The sequence below is a fragment of the Vigna unguiculata genome, chromosome 5 (genome assembly GCF_037176805.1).
Source record: "Vigna unguiculata cultivar grain cowpea cultivar isolate G323 ecotype 2 chromosome 5, ASM3717680v1, whole genome shotgun sequence".
Lineage (NCBI taxonomy): Eukaryota > Viridiplantae > Streptophyta > Magnoliopsida > Fabales > Fabaceae > Vigna > Vigna unguiculata.
Window position 1 is genome coordinate 52,350,532 of NC_140796.1, and position 17,945 is coordinate 52,368,476.

The 17,945-nt window shown below is 31.8% G+C and overlaps 3 protein-coding genes across 3 annotated transcripts; all 3 read right to left on the reverse strand.

Annotated features, from left to right (window-relative positions):
- Window positions 1-3,145: 3,145 nt before the first annotated feature.
- Window positions 3,146-4,400, reverse strand: LOC114185918 (zinc transporter 1-like). Its single transcript, XM_028073873.2, has 2 exons — window positions 3,734-4,400; window positions 3,146-3,662 (listed from the first exon to the last, which is right to left on the reverse strand). Exons 1-2 carry the CDS (start codon window positions 4,335-4,337, stop codon window positions 3,271-3,273), a joined length of 996 nt encoding a protein of 331 aa, XP_027929674.2. The 5' UTR covers window positions 4,338-4,400; the 3' UTR covers window positions 3,146-3,270.
- A 4,514-nt stretch (window positions 4,401-8,914) lies between these two features.
- On the reverse strand, window positions 8,915-10,310 carry LOC114183696 (zinc transporter 11-like). The gene is made up of 2 exons (XM_028070809.2): window positions 9,638-10,310; window positions 8,915-9,518 (listed from the first exon to the last, which is right to left on the reverse strand). Exons 1-2 carry the CDS (start codon window positions 10,251-10,253, stop codon window positions 9,127-9,129), a joined length of 1,008 nt encoding a protein of 335 aa, XP_027926610.1. The 5' UTR covers window positions 10,254-10,310; the 3' UTR covers window positions 8,915-9,126.
- Window positions 10,311-15,679: 5,369 nt separating this feature from the next.
- Window positions 15,680-17,129, reverse strand: RDUF2 (zinc finger (C3HC4-type RING finger) family protein). Its single transcript, XM_028073426.2, has one exon. The coding sequence runs from the start codon at window positions 17,056-17,058 to the stop codon at window positions 16,069-16,071; it is 990 nt and encodes a 329-aa protein (XP_027929227.1). The 5' UTR covers window positions 17,059-17,129; the 3' UTR covers window positions 15,680-16,068.
- Between the last annotated feature and the right edge of the window lie 816 nt (window positions 17,130-17,945).

Consider the following 17,945-nt stretch of genomic DNA (forward strand, 5'->3'; position numbering starts at 1 on the left):
AATATATTCCAACAACAGTAGAGAAAAATGTTGAGTTATTAGTTCTACTCATCAATTCATCTGTGCGAAAAAAGAAAGGAATAACTCTGCACCTACTCGTTCAACTTTTCATTTGTTGTTTGGAGTGTCAATAATTGGTTTAAAACAAACAGAATCTCATGCTTTAACTTCCTCAATACTAATTCTATAACTTTTAGCATTCCACTTTGAAGCCAAACAGTACTTTATTGAATGAGAAGGACATTTTGACCAATCTTTTTTTCTTTAATTACAGGCCAAGAAAGCACAAGAAATTCGACCTAGCCATGGGTATAGACTAGGCTACTTATCTCTAATAATAACACCATTTCTACCATATATATAAATATGTATTATGTATATGAATGTGTATATATGTATGATTGGATTTGAAGTTCTCTCAATTTACCATTCGTCAAATATTATTTCTGTTCACAATAATAATTTTTTAAATGTGATTCATTATTATAAAACATGCAATGAAATGTTGTACCATATAGTTTTCAATTATGTTGTAGCATGATACGAAAATTGTCTCTTGACTGGGACAAGTCAACGAAATTAATGCCTGCATTTATACTTTCTTTCAAGCCAAATATGGAATTTTTCGTATCATTTTTTAGTTTTAATTTCAAATGATGGTTTAATTCATCGCATTGTTGTGCATGCATGAGATTAAAAAATGGTATATGTTTTAATCTTTTTAGTTATGTAAAATCGCAAATTTTATCAATCTTACAAAAATTTGAAATTAAAAATAATCTATGTTCAGAGATGATGTTATACATTATCATTCATACTCTCATTTTAATTTTAGATTGCATGGACAACGATTTTGTCTGGCTAAATAAAAAAAGTAAAGCTATGGATACAGAACAATACATTTACACTTATTTTCACAACAATTTACTTTTGAATGAGGTGTGAAATGTTAAAACGCTTTTTTTTTTCTTCTGAAAATAAAAACTTCCAGATTGCAAAGGAATTAGAGTTAAAATCATCATATACTCGTTACGAGACCATAAACTACATAGATAAATTAAATTAGATTATTTTAATTTAAATGATGATCTTAAAATTTCAAACAAATGACACGAAAATTTAAATATTTAAAGAGAGATTTTATTTTTTTATCTAAAATGCTCTAATTCTATTCAAATAGAATTATTTCTGGTATATTAATTAGATAGACAAATCTAACAACAAAGTTAATTTTTGTTTGTCACATTATTAGATTTTTTTAATATATTCATTCCTTACAGTACGTAATTGCAAGGATCTAACAAATGAGTTTGGACCTGGTTTTTTCAACCAAGTTAATCTTGTATTGTGATTTCAATGAAACATTGGTTAAAAGAATTTCATAATTTTTAAAAAGTTTAAATTCATTTTATTTTAAATCATTTTCATAATTTTTAGAAAGTTTGTTTCATTTTAAACTATTTGTGTACATAAAAGATTCAAATTTATTGAATTTTAGTTTATGTATTAGTCGAAATCATTTTTTGACCAAAGTCTACTAATAAAAAGTTTAACTGGTTTGAATAAGAATTTTCCTTATTAGTATTATCAAGATTTTTTTTTAGTTGATGTTGGACACTATTATATCAATTGACATCCATCAAATTTATTGGTTAGATATTGTTTTTTTAACTTTACAACCGAAGTCAACTAAAAAATCCACTTACTCCCATGGATCAAAACAATGCGAGCCTAAGTGATAATAGACAACTTTGGACAAAAAAATAAATAAATAAAGAGTTGCTATTGATAAAAAAAAAAAAAAATACTGGCCAAAATATAATCATTCAAGAAAAATAGTCTTCTTAGTATTATTCAAAAAAAGTCCTAATAATGTCAATTGAGTTGGCTTACAAAAAAGGAAAAATAATCTTAACGTCAATTGAGAATTATCAGCATCGACTAAAATGGCTACCTTATGTCAATTGAAAAGTATTTCTTATTGTCATCGGTAAGAAATAACGACTAACATTGATTGAAAAATAATTTACTTAATTTTCTATTTAGTTTCAATAATTATAATAAGAAAATGAAATAAAACTAAAATTAGTCTAATCAACATTATGATTCCTTAATTAAATAGATTGGTTGTGTTAAGTCAACACTTTTTTTACTGATGAAAATATGGATCAAATTTATGGTAGTTTTGTTATGGAAGAATAGAATTTTGTATGTTTTTTGTTTAAACAAATTTTAAGGCCTGTGGAGTACCAAGAACTCTATTATATATTTACACATGTTTTTTTTTTTTGAAAAAACGAAAAGAAAAGAATAACATATTTTAATAATCAGCGAGCTTTATACGTAGACAATGTAAAACAATTGTTTAAAATGTTTTGTCCAATTATATCATGAAAGGGTTTTTTGGGAGTTGAGAAGAAGTGAGTCGAGAAGAAAAAGGACATCAATTTATCGAAGAATTCCATCTGTGACTTTCGACGTTTTTCTTTTTTTCTTTTTTTAGATTTTATGTTATTTAACACCATGAATAGTTTTAAATTTTCATTTGTTAAAGTTAAATGTAATTATCCAACTCTTTAATAATTCTGATTATATATATATATATATATATATATATATATATATATATATATATATAATCTATACTTCTCTTTTTTATTAAATTTAATCTTGATACTTTATTTTTTATTATAACTTGGTCACCTATAAACTAAGTTAAATTTTAAGGAATTGAAAGATTTTTAAACATAAGATAAAACAATCACTAAATATTTTGTTTGGAAAAAAAAAAGACTTATTAGTCTTTCACAAATAATTGAACATAAAAGTTTATCTTATTGGTATACTTAAGATTTGTTTTAAGGAATTGCGGTATAGATTTTCATGATAAAGATTCATCAAAAGGAAAATAAAAAATAAGGTACAAATTTAATTAAGATCTTAATGTAGAGGTGATGAAACTTAACCCCAGTGTATATTATATATTTCTATCTGACGTGCTTTTAACTTTTATTTTATGTTCTTATTTTTTTAATTTCACTTCATTCTGTATAGTTTATCAAAACTTAAATACTGAAATTGAAGAGACTATATGGAAAAGAAACAAATACACAAGAAAAAAAAGCAACACAAAATTTCGGCCTTAATTCCTTATCTCTTAATTAAATGTCATGGTCATCATAACTGTCACACACAATTTCTTAGAGCAAAAATACTGAACAAAGAAAGACATGAAAGATGACGATGATAAGATATATGATGTAACATATATCAGTCCCAGATCATGACAACTGCTATAACAGCTACACCAGAAAGCACTGCGAGAAACCTAAACCAGGGAGTGTCGAAACGGCTTCTCCCCTTCTGTTTGAAGCCTTTGGATATCAAATGATTGATGGCAACATAGATGAACACCCCACAAGCAATTCCCATCGTTATGGCAAACATCCAATCGGCGGTGCTTCCTTGAGTTGTGGCGTCTATGGCTATTCCGATCGCCACACCGGCGGGGCTCGACACTGCGAAGGCCAAAGAATACACAGCACTTGTCACTAAGGGTCTCTTAGGTAACATCCTTAACAAAGCAATTCCCATTGCGATCGCAGCAAATATCTTGTGCAATGATATTGTCCACAAGTTCTTCCATGCCTCTCTCTTCGTACCTGAATTAATACAAGTTATTAAACATTATTTTAAGATGATTAATTAAGGTGAAGGTGAGAAAAATAATAACCTGCAACTCCAACGGCAATGCCCTCAAAAACCGAATGGAAGCAAAGTGCAAGGATGAGTAGAATGGTGTCACCCGTGGAGGAAGTTTTCATCAATATAGGGTTTGTTGCCTCCACTGCGCAGTGATCTGTGGTTGGGTCATGTTCTTGAGGTGGTGGTGTTCCTCCTTCCAGTTCCACCACTTTGGGTTTCGTCTGGGTATTGCTGGTGACAAAACCCACTACGCAGTCACCGAGCATGGTGAGAAGGTACCCAGATGAAGCCAGCATAAAGGCAAAAGGGTAAGTTTTTGTGGTGAGTTCTCGAAAAGTGTCATTAGAATCGCCCAAGAAATGCATCAGAGAAGTTCCCAAGAAAACCCCACCAGCGAACTGAGTCCCCAACACAAGAAAAGTCTCATTCCAGCGGAAGAAGTAGGGAGACACCCCTCCGGCGAAAGTGCTCACAAGCATGATCATCAAACACCATAGTTTCACCAATATCAGACCCTTGGAATGCAAACTTTCTCTGTCGGATTCACCCTCTCCTCGGTGAGCCTTGATTGGATCCAGAAGCGAGGCTAAGAGACACACGACGAGGAAAGTTATTGTGCTTGATGAAGTCATGTATGTTCTTTTCTATTCTTCTCTGCTATATCCAAATAATCTGAACTTCTTGCTTTAATGGAGTCAACTACTCGTTCGCATTGCGTTCATGTGTGCGTATAGATATAAATATTAGTGTGTTTGTGTGATTTGGTACAATAATTAGATTAATTATGGAGTTTGTATTACGTTTACTTGCACTGCGTTTGGAGGGATGCGTATGCTGTATTGTACCATTTGTTCTACACACAGGGATTGGTGTCATGATGTATATTCCCCCAAAATATATTCTTGCAAAGTGTAAAAAGTTTGAATATGTTTGGCTTTATACTATAAGTTTTCAAACATGCTCCGTCATCAATTGTATGTTCCCATGAATCGCATCGTATCTGTCCCTTTCATTGTCATATTTTACTTGGTGGAATACAAGAGATAACAAAGACAAGAGGACAATCCGGAAGCTTGATTCCAGCAAAATTTGGGAGAACACTTGGAAGAGATTCCAAGGACGTTGGTTTCTGCAAGTTCATTACTTCAAGTGCTTGGAGGATTCGAGAGTCAATGACGATAATGTTAAGTATTTTTCACAATAAAGTTACTGATATACGAATTAAACTATAAGATATATATGCTTGTAGATGAAAAGTTATTATAGATTTTTTATCATTAGTCTACTTAGCATAGCTAATAATCAACATGTGTTGTTTTTCATGGAGAATGGTTGATCTGTTTGAACAGACTATTCTATTACTCTCACATGCTTAAAAGATAAATTACTTATTTACTTCCTCATACAATTGACTTAAAAAATACGTTTTATCAATCTTTTTTTTTTATGTTTGTGGAAAAAAAAAAGAGATAAAAATGATGACAAAAATAATTTATGGTGTAAAATATTTTATATTTAATACAATTAATATTATATATATATATATATATATATATATATAAGGAAGAAAATTTGGAAGATAACTACACCCACATTTAAATTATTTTCCATTGTAATCCAGATTTTCTTATTCGATTATTCCTTTGTTCTGTTTCTAAAGTCTGTTTCACTCACTCACGCAATTGAACTAGAAAACTAAAATATCCACGTGCTTTACTATCATGAATCACTTGTTAATTTACATTGTAATTTATTTTATTTTATTTTAAAAATAAGAAAATATATTTATGGGATTAAGAATTTAGAAATGTTCTTAAATTATTACTGCTATTTACATTTTTTTAGGAACATTATTTAATATTTATAAATTATTTTACAAATTTATTATTTTCCTTCCAAGCTTTGTTGACTTTCCTCTTGATATCATTAACCTTTTTAGTTCTTGTTGCTTAGAGTATTAAAATTTTTAATACTTGTAATTGATATCGGTAATCGTTTTAATTTTCATGTTAATAGTATTCAACTTCAGATGTGCTATTGTTCTTTTCTTGCATCTTCTTAATGTTTTTTTTTATTAAAAGAAATAATATATTAATATAGAAACAATTTAGCTATCAAGATTTTAGCTACAAAAAAAATTGGTCACTAAACATTAGTTACCAAGATTTTTGTTATCAAAGAAATTATTTTCTAATTAATTAGTAACCAATTTAGCGACCAATTATAAATTTTTATTGATAATAGTGACTATTATAGTAATCAATAATTTTTTATTTTGTAAATTGGTATCTAAATTAATCACTATAGTGACTAACAAATTTTTGTTGCTAAAATTTATTGTTAGAAATATTTTCTTGTAATGTTTGTTAATTTCTTATTCAGTTTATCTTTTACAACATTTTATATTTTGGTATGTCTAACAATCTCATATCATTTAGAAATAGAGATAAAAACAATATTTTCCTTCAACCTTCAAATACATCTTTTAAGGATAATAATAAGACGAAGTTTTGATCTTTACACTAGTGCAGGGAAGGGAAATGACAGCGGTTATTTTGCACTTTTGGCTTCGGGTTCGCACCCGAGACATATAATGTCGAGGTAAAAAGACTCTCGTTTATGCCTCGGTTATTAACCCGAGGCAAAAAAAGTAATTACTGCCTCGGTTTCCTCCAACCAAGGCCTAATTGTGTATCAGAAATAAAAAAAAAAAATATTGTCAACGGTGTCGGAACAACCTCCTCGATGGTGGACATGGTTGGAGTCGCAGGTGCTGCAATTGTGGCGCGAACTCACGGTGCAGATGATTCGAAGATGTTGGTGGCTGCTGCCATGGACGCGATCTGTGTTGTTCTGGTTCGCAGGAAGCATATGTTTGTCGAATGCGTCGCAGATCTGGTTTCAATGGTGGCTGCGATTGGAGGATCGAACAGATAGAGAACGTTGGTGGCACGTTTTCTTCTCCGGCGAAGGCGCGTTGCGTGGATGGGTGTTGCAGGCGTAGACCTACATACATGTTGCTTGGTTCGTGATGGAACGCGGTGCAGAGATGAAGATCTAGTGCAAAGATGGTGGTTGTTCGTTGCAGCGAAGATGGTTGAAGGTAGTGCAGCGGTGGTGAAGCCGGAACGAAGGTTGGGGCGCAGTGGAAGAAGAAGAAAAGATTTGGATGCTGTGTGGGGATACTCGGAGAAGAAGAAAATCGAGATGGTTTGCGCGGTTGCGAAAGGATTTAGGTTTTTTTTAACCCTACGAAGCCATACTGCCTCGGTTAATTCGAAACCGAGGCATATTGTCTTACTATATGCCTCGGTTGGCAATAGGCCCGAAGCAAAAAGGTCCCTACTGCCTTGATTATAAAAGAACCGAGGCATATTCTGTCAGTGAATTAAAAAAAAATACAACCAAGTAACTGTATCGGATAAAAAAAACCTTAAGCAAAAAAGCTATTAGGGCTCGGTTCTGTGGTAACTGAGGCATAAAAGCGGTTAAAAATTTTCAAATTTTGTGGACAGCGCGAATTCGTAAAATTTTTTAAGCTATATGCCTCGGTTAGTATAACAACCGAGGCATAAAAGGTGCCTTTAATTACAAAAATATCACTGCGTGTTTATATGCAGCGGGTGCGCAGGAATCGAGACATATATTGCAATGTAAAAACTCTAAAATGCACTAGTGTTAAAAACAACAAAACTTCAAATATGATGATTGATCTAGTATCATCCTTAGACTTTGACAAAACAATTTGATTTGGTATGCATAATAATCTCATATTATTTAGAAATTGAAATCAAGTCTTTTTAAGACAATATCATAACATAACTCATATCTCAACTAATGTTTATATATCCTTGGGTGAAATATGTTTTTGGTATGTGAAAATTAGAATTAATCTTTCTTCGAAATTTTAGACCAATTTTATCCATCAATTTTAAAAGTGTATGAATTTAGTCTTTTTAACAATTTTTTGTTAAATTTATTTTATTTTTAAAACGCATTTGATGATAATATTTGAGTTCGTTATTTACACCGTTCAACACAGTTTTGTTTTGATGTTAACTAAGAAAATATCCTAAAACGCGTTTGAAACATCAAATAAACTTAACAATTTTTTTTTAAAATAACTAAATTCACAAAGTTCTAAAGTTGGAGAACTAAATTAAACAAAATTTTAAAGATGAACTAATTTCAATTTCCACTCAAAATTAGGGGACTAAAAACATATTTAGCCTTAGTAATTGCATGATTAACAAGTTTTATATTTCATGCAAATCATAATTAATTATAATTATTATATTTTAAACACCGATTTACTTTGTATGATTAACTATTTATAAGCATTTTCTTATCTTTGTATTATAATTTATTTTTTATTGTAAAATAGATAAGTTTAACGAATCCATAAAATTTGTTTTCTTTCTTTATAATTAATGTTAATCATTTAATTCTTTTTTGGCTAAAATTTTAATACACAACAATATTTAAATTAAACATTCTTTGGAAACCATACTTATGTTATTAAACTCATAATAATTTATTTTGAATACTTAAAAATATCTATCTATATATGTGTATATACTGATATTCATATAAAATTTAAAATTAGCTAAAACATACGTTAAAATTTATAATAGTATAAAATTGTAGATTGTTAATTCAATACTTGCTCAAATTGCTGTAGAGTGAAGGAAATTTGTTGACATTTTATTGTATTTATATTTTCTTTTTAAAACATTAATTATTTCCTTGACAATAAATAGGTTTTTTTTTCTAATTTAAACAAATTTATCCTTATACTTATAGAAATAGACAAGTTTAAAAGAAAAAAATTGGACAAATCGTGTTGCCTCACACAATTTTCATTAAAAATCGTGTAAGAGTTACACGATTTGTTCAATTTTAATTTTTTTTTAAATTTATCTATTTCTGTAATTATGGAGACAAATTTGCCTAGGTTAAAAAAAAAGTAATTATAAGGATGTACCTAATTTATCTCTACCTGATTTTTTGAACCAATTAATTTTATTTAGTTAATTGATCTCAACAAGAAAAATTAAGGTAAAAATTTGAACAAAAAGAAACGAAAATAAGAGCAGAGTTTGCGTTATCTCGATTGAAGAACACCTTCTTCATATAAATATATACAGAGAGATACACATTCAAAACTAGCTACTACAAAGGATTAAAATCAGATTAAGAGCACATTGGATAATTGAACATGGAATCTGAACTTTCACATAATATATAGTACAAAGGAACAAGATTACAAGTTCAGAGTAAAAATAGCATAAATGAACATTAAATGTGGCGAACACATATATACTGGTACATGTATACACATTCACGATTGTTGTCACACTGACATTTTCGTAGAACAACATTAACGAGCAAAGAAAAACAGGAATTGGAAGATGATGAGGATCAGTCCCAGATCATGACAACTGCAATAACAGCTACACCAGAAAGCACAGCGAGAAACCTAAACCAGGGAGTGTCGAAACGCGTTGGTTTCTGCGGTTTGAAGCCTTTGGATATTAAATGATTGATGGCAACATAGATGAACACCCCACAAGCAATTCCCATCGATATGGCAAACATCCAATCTGCAGTGTGTCCTTGTGTTGTGGCGTTTATGGCAATGCCAATCCCCACACCAATGGGGCTTGAGATAGCAAAGGCAAAAGAATATGCTGCAGTTGTTACTAAGGGTCTCTTCGGTAACATCCTCAGCAAAGCAATTCCCATTGCAATCGCAGCAAATATCTTGTGTAAGGATATTGTCCACAAGTTCCTCCATGCATCCGCTTTCGTACCTTAATTAGGTTAACAACTTCAATTAGAATGACACTGTCACAGATAATCATCAAACTTAACGAACAACATGAAAATATTAGATTTGTGAAAATTAATGTTTATTTATGAGAATATATACCTGAAACTCCAACTGCAATGCCCTCAAAAACCGAATGAAAACACAGTGCAAGGATGAGAAGAATGGTGTCTCCCACAGAAGTCGTCTTCAATAAAATAGGGTTTGTTGTGTCCGCTGCACAGTGATTTCCAGCTAGGTCGTGCTCCTGCGGTGTTGTCCCACCTTCGAGTTCCAACACTTTGGCTTCCCTCTTGCTGTTGCCGGTGACGAAAACGACAACGCAGTCACCGAGCATGGTGAGAAGGTAGCCGGATGAGGCGAGCATGAAGGCAAAAGGGTAAGATTTTGTGGTGAGGTCTCGGAAGGTCTCGTTGGAATCGCTCAAGAAATGCATCAGAGAGGTTCCCAAGAAAACGCCGGCGGCGAACTGAGTCCCCAGAAGAAGAAAAGTCTCGTTCCATCGGTAGAAATAGGGAGACACCCCACCGGCGAAAGTGCTGACGAAGAAGATGATCAAGCACCATATTTTCACAAGGATCAGACTCTTGGCATGCAAATCTTCGCTCTGGGAATCATCATCGTGAGAATCACCACCACTTCCTCCGTGAGCCTTGGTGTGACAGAAGAACGAGGCCAAGAGACACACAACGAGGAACGTTGACTTTAGGCTCTTCATTTGTTAATTATGTTCCTTAGTTGTGTCGATTACTCCTTTGTATGGTGTACATAAATGTATGGTCTAATTAACTAAATCATGATTTGGTACTGCCTTAATTGTATTGCACTTGTACTGCATCTTTTAGGGATGTGAATGTTGCACTTGTACTACACACCCATATGGCGTCAGCATGCATGCAAATAGATTTAATTAGTAAAATGTGAGAATAGAAACTATAAACTCTAATTATAAAATTAACAAAGTTTAATGTATTTTGCTTGAGATAAGTTTGGAGGATTGGGTACCTAAATTTTTTTTATACTTAGATAGAAAAGAGAGAAGATTTCGTGTACATATTTAATATTACTTCTTTTTTTCCATATTTTTAGATGATTGGATATAATTCCGGAATTCATTGATTAATTTGGGATAAGATTTACTCAGCTTAATCAAATGTCTAGAGGTCTTATTAATCTATATCAAAAAAGTTCATGATGACATAAATTAGAAAAGATATATTTAATAGATACAAATTTGAAGTAAGACAATCATATTTAACATTCAATTAGTCATATTTTTTTTCAATTTTTACTTATCTCAATTGTACGGACTATTGAGTAGGATGATAATTAAGAAAAACATTAACTACTGCATTTTGGGATAATTAAAAATGGTTAAATATGTTTTTGGTCTTTTAATTTTCGGTGAATGGAATTAGTCTATTTCGAAACTTTGGACTAATTTAGTCATTCATCTTTCGAAGTATATGGATTTAGTCATTTTAATCAAATTTTGTTAAGTTTATTTGACATTTCAAGCACGTTTCATAATAGTATTTGACTTAACATTAAACAAAAAATGTGTCAAATAATATAAACAACTCAAATACAATCCTAAGATGCGTACGAAACATCAAATAAACCTAACAAAATTTGATTGAAATGATTAAATTCACGTATTTTGAAAGATAAATGATTAAATTGGTTTAAAGTTTCGAAATAGATTAATTCCAAAATTCATTAAAAATTAAGGGACAAAAGCATATTTAATCCATTAAAAAACAAAGACTAAGACGTGTAAATACGTGAAAATAAGAAATAAGCTTGATATGATAAAAAAATGAATGAATGAGAGGGAGACATCTAAAGATGTTGAAATAATCGGTAGTGTATAGTATATAAAATGGTTCCCAATGTCCCGAATCTTTTTTTAAAAGTCTAATTCCTGAAATCGGCCATACAAATCCCTTTCAGTGTCATTTTTTAAATGGGATATGAAACAAGAAAGAAATAATGAAATTTTAGAAGATTAATTCCAACCAAGGTCAATACCTGAAATTACTTTCACGGTTTCAAAGCACTGGTGGGATTAAGATTAAGTGCTTCTCACATTAATTAATTAAGATATGATTGCACATACAAAAATGTTTTAAAGGGTTGAGATCACTGTTACTACATATAATTTTGGAGAATGGAGAGTTATATATATATATATATATATATATATATATATATATATATATATATATATATATATATATATATATATATATATATATATAAAGATAACAAGGAAATAATAGATTGAGAATCGACCCTGTGTCAAATAATAACAGAACTTGGATGGATATATAATCCACTTTGTATTAATCTCACGAAAACTTTTTTATTAAAACTTTCTAAGATTATATAATTAAATAGTATATAAAATACAAAATTCTTTCGCAAATCGATAGTCATTTATATAGAGAAGTTTGAAAGGAAAAGGTATATAAATTATTTTAATTTATTTATATAAGAATGACAAATAAATTTGTTTAGAATGGTACTATATGTATTTGTGTGGAATTTGATACAAAATCTTCGCATTAATTTATTGAATTTATATAGGGATGAGAGATTTTTACTGACGTTAATAAACCTGTAAAAAACAAAAATTTATTGACAAAAAAGTTTTACCAACAAATTTTAAAATTTTAATTATGGATAAAAATATTTGTTAGTAATGAATTCATCGTTAAAATTTGTCTTCAACATCAACAAAATGATTGTAATTTGTATTACTGACAAATATTTGTGTCGTTAACATATTTCTTGGTTTTTTTTTTTTTTTGCTAAATTATAATTGTTATTACCAACAAATTTGTTCGTTGGTAAATTGCGCCAGTAGAAAAGGAACACATTTTCCCACTTTGAGTTTTGCCTAATTATTGTAAAATTTATTAATAATTATATGTCTTAAAATTTGTCGATAGTTTGTAATTCCTATTATAGGTGATTTTTTTTCGTCAATAAAATCCACAAATAAAAACAACAATTAATTTCTCATCAAATTTGAAGATTTTTTTTATAGATTAAACGGGATGACTCATAAGAATAAGAGAAAAACGAGGAAGAGAAGAATGAGAAACCAGAGTCAGTGTCAATGGTGGTGGTGAAGACACGATAACGATGCAACGATGGTAAGCAAAAACAGTGGAGGAAGAGGAAGAGGAGAGTGAAGTGAAACTCAAGGCAACTAATGTGATGACAATGACAATAATGGAAAAGGAGGAGGAGGGCGAGAATGAAAGGAGGAAGAAGAATAGGAACATAAGAAAAAAGGAAGAAGATGACTCTATGCGATAATTACTGACGAATTTTACTGACAACAAAATTTGTCAATAACTACTAACATATATTTATCGATAAATATTGATTGATGAATTTTTTTTGTTGGTAATTACAACAATTTTTTTTTATTCGTTGGCAAAATTTATTGACAAACAATTGACTATTAATCGTTGGTAAGATATAAGTAAACTTGAATTAACAACAAATTTTGTTCATTACTAATTAGTAATTTTCTTGTAACGACTTGGCTTATTTATATTTTTATAAAATGACACTGCATTTCTTCCTTTTACTTAAAACATTATATTAACTAAAACTTAAATAAAAATAATAAAATTGAAAAATTAAAATTTTAATATAAATATTAAAAAATTTCTTATTTACATAAAAACTTAAAATATATAAATAAAATAAGAAACCAACGTCATTTCTATAAAAATATCCATGAGTATTTTTATTATGTATTTTAAGGGTGATAGTTGTGTGTCAATTTATTGAACACATGAAGTAGTTAAATGCCTATTACAAAACCACAAGAGTTTCACTAAAGAAAAAATAAGTACAATATTTCCATTAAATTACAACCAAAACCCAATCTAAATTTTTATTAAGTTGACTTATTAAATAAAACAAATTCGATATAAACCTAATCAAGTTAAATAAAAAATCACATTAAACTCAACTCAAATAAAAGTTACACTCCTAATGAAAAACAAAAAGGCAATATAGTGTCTTTCTATAATTGAAACACATAAAAATAAAACTAACTAATCCTAAAGAAATAACAACGGATCTTACTATGTGATTTTTGTGTGTCATTTTCTTTCACAACATCACATTATAATACTAGTTACTAATGTGAACATACAAACATCTAATAGTGTTTTAAGGAGAATCATATCGAATTATTGTAAGGAATAGAATGATTTACCGAAATTATTAGTATATATAGTTGATTTATAACAACTATTTCAAATCATTGTAAAAGCAATATGATGACATAAGACACAAAATTGTCATTGTTGAAGATGAAGCCAATTATCATTTCACGAAATTGTTAATAAAAAAGCACTAAGTTGGATACAAAGTTAGTAAAAACATTTGCACCCAAATGCTTCTCACCTGTAATATTTCATTCAACTAAACATAATTTGATAAACAATTATGTATTTCATTTCAATCCTTTACAAAATGTCTCATTGAAAAATTCATTTAAATTATAGCATTTTTTTAAGTAATCTCTAAATTAACATAAAACAACTTATGCACTTTGTCTTATGTGAATATCGTCTTCCACCTTCTCCACAAATTCGTGCTTGAACAATACACTCACCGATAGAAACACAAAACTTAATGTTTATCCTTTTGCCAAATAGAATGGTTATTATTTACATGCAAATATTTGTTCAATTTTTCTGATTTAAACAAATTTGACTATTTTTCAGGACTTATTATATGAGATTTACCACCTTAGAAAGTAGATTCTAGCTTGAAATAATCCTATACTGTGATCTAAAACAAAAACCCATTTATTAGTTCTCTTGTTTGGTAAGAAATTGATATAATTAACAGGGAAATCTTACCACAGGTTAATAATCAAATTTTCCGATAACTCCTAATCTTCAAAAAATCAATTGATTAAAAAAAATGAGATGATGACAAAATAAAATATTAACATGAATTAATGTTGGCTGAACATTTGGCACATTTATTTCCTTCTTTATGTAGATTCGAGTCTTATCTCGGAAGTTTGTTCCTTGGCACCTTTGAGGACACTAGAAGTTACAACCACTTTCTCCTAATCAAGCTAAAAGCATCTTTAAAACAAAAGTACCGTAAGAACTTTTATGAAATTTTATTTTAACTTGACTGAATTTTACTTCCTGGCATAATGTTTTAAACAAGAAATTATGAAATAACAAACACCCTGTCCCTCACGTCCTTCTGCGTTATTTCTTTGAAAACAAAAACATTGAAAGATGAATTCCTTTGCCCTTCCTTAGCCGCCAAAGTCCACGTTGACTTAGTCCCACGTGGCACCCAACCACCAATACTTTTCCTCCATGTTCATGTTCATTTTTTAGCATTCAATAAAAGATCATGTCTTATAAAAATAAACGATCCTCTATTTCACACAGTGCTGAAGTCGTCTTCCTTCATCTAAATAACTTCACAATATTCCCATATTATAAAAGGTTCTCTAATTCAGAGAGAGGGAAAGAACATGGATAAGTTATGCAAGTTGTGTGATGAGGTCAAGCTTTTTCTTTTTCTTTTGTTCAAAAACTATTTTGCTTTGTCAGTCAAATGTGGGAAAATACTGTTTGCCAAAAACAAGGGCAAAGTGTGGTGATAGAGAAAGCTTCAACTTTAGTTGGCCCAAGCCTGAACAAGGCGTGCCACAATTTAGAATTGACTACTCGACTTCAAGTGCTAGACAGTTGTCAGATTCAATCCCTCGTTACAATTTCTGAAAAATGTTTAATTCAATTATATCGATGATGTAGAATAAATAGTAAATATTGTACTTATAAAGAAATAAATGAATCATTCAAACACACACAATTGAACAAAAAATGAATAACCCCCACAGGTAGCGGATACAGCAAATCCATACCCATATCATAGCCTAAAGACTAAAGTAAAGAAAAGGGAAAAAATAAGCTTTATCTTTTGACAATTAGGTCCATGATTAAGGAGTGAACAAAAAAACAAAGGGGAAAGGAAAAAGGACTTCGATCATGAATGGCGTGGGTATGCAAGGTGTCATCATCATCACCATTCACAACTCCAATAATCATCTCCAACAATAAAATGAATCATTCTGCTGCATTTGGAATAACTCAGACCACTAAGGCTTATATCAATTAATAATAATCATTCTGCTGAATTCCACACTTGAGATTGGGAAAACATACGGAATTGAACTAAAAACAATGCTTACAAAGAATATGCGACGAAAACGTATGAACATTAAACAAATCAAGTAATTTAGCATGGCTTCTTCCCCAATGGTGTGTTCTGCAGCAAGAACAATCTTTCTCTGGAGTCCCCTTCGGTGATGATTTCTGGAGAAAGAATAAAACAAACAGGGTACACATCTATTGCAAAGAGACTTCTAACTACGTAGTTGTACCCATTTCTATGCCTATTTACAGTAAGAATCTCAATTCTCAAACTGAAATTTGAAAACTTGTTTCCAAAATGCAACTCCACCCAAATCAATCTTCCAAAACCCATGATGTTCTCGTGCTACTGCTACTTCTTCTTCTACTGAAGAGCGAGGTTGAAAGGCTACGGCTTCTGGTCAAAGCCCCAATTCTCCCAAACCAATTGCGGAATATTCTGCCAAATCCACCGCGACTTTCCCTGACTCTCCCGCTTCCAACTGACAGAGAGATTCTCCTGGAACCTTCGCTCGAATTCCCACCACTCTCCATCTCCGTGTACACCACCGGCAAGTGGCTCTCACCGGCGAACCTACCCACAGCGAATCCGCCGCCAGGCAGTCTCCAGATGGTCAAACCTACTGCTTCCTCCTCGATCTGGCCCGCAACTCTGCTCTCAGATGATGACTGCTCCGAGGGCAACTCGTGGCGGCACACCGGGCACGAGTTTCGCATCGAGAGCCACGGGAGAATGCAATCGGAGTGGTAGAGGTGCTTGCACGGCATCTCACGCGCCAACGCGCCCAGCTCGAAGGCCTCTTTGCAAACAGCACAGTGCGTCTCTGTCACGACCTGAGACTCAGCGATTTGCACCGTCGGCATTGACTCTATCGCCGCCTTGGACGCCGGCGGATTCTCCGACCTCCCGAAGCCGTTGATCTCGATCTGCGAAACCTGCTCCAGCAACCGATCGAATCCCGATCCGAGCAAAAACTCCGACATCGTCGACGGCAGCGGCCGGAGACCCGCGCCATCGTCGCCGTCGTAGTACAACTCAAAACTGCTCTCCTCGTCCTCCCCCGGCCCCCGGAGCACGATCACCGGGTTGAACGGCGAGTGCGTCCCGGCGTTGCGGCGTCGGCGGCGGAACCCCTGCCTTCTGGTGGCGCCGTCAGCGATGAGGGAGACTGCCGGCGAGTGGCCGGCCTGGACCTTCTCGACGAAACCGCCCTGGCAGCGGGGACAAACGACATCGTTGTGTTCCTGGATGTGAACGAAGCGGGTGCAGCTGTAGCACCAATACGACGTCGTGTCGGAGCTCATGTTTTTGTTTTGTTGAGAAGAAAAAGTTGAGAGAGGAAATGAAATTATAATTGCCAAATTCCAAATGGGTGCGCAATAGATAAGACCCTTTTAAAGAGTCAGAGCAACAACAACGCGTCTCTTCTGGTGGCTACACACCATGCCCAACACTACCTGTGCTGGAAATTACGCCTTATTTCTTAATTTTTTTTATTTCTCTATTTTATTTTATTATTTAGTTCATTTTAATCTCAATTAACTAAAACCAAATTAATAAATCTTACTCCTCACATCTCAACTTGTAACACGATTAATTAAAAATAATTAAAATATATTAATTGATTATTGAAGTAGGCGTCACAGCTGACAAGACCGTGAGTGGCACCAACCTAAGCCACTCACTCACGGCAACATAATTCTCAATCCTTTTATTTCACATGGTAAATATTATATTATATTCCTTTTTATACATTATTATTTATTTGTTCTTACTTAATATTTCTCTAAAAGATTTTAAGAAACATTTTTGCTTAATTTTATTTTTTATTTTGGAATGAAAAATAGTGAGAGTGAAATGATTAGCTAGTTCATTACTTTACACGAGAGAAACAGAGTCCGCTAGATCATGAACTTGGTTTCCACGATGCACAGCTTCATTCATGCACACATTCTTTGGGTAACAACAACAAAATCATTTTTCTTAACATGCCATTCACACTATTCACTCACTTTCTAACCACTACACTACTCAATCATCATTTCTCCCTTTTTGCAATAATATTATATACTAATACACCCAAATGGTAATATAGATTATAAATTTTACTTTTTACAATATTTTAATTAATTTAATTTTAATTGGAATCCTGTCTGTCAGATAAGAAGGTCAATGGTATAAAAGAACACTC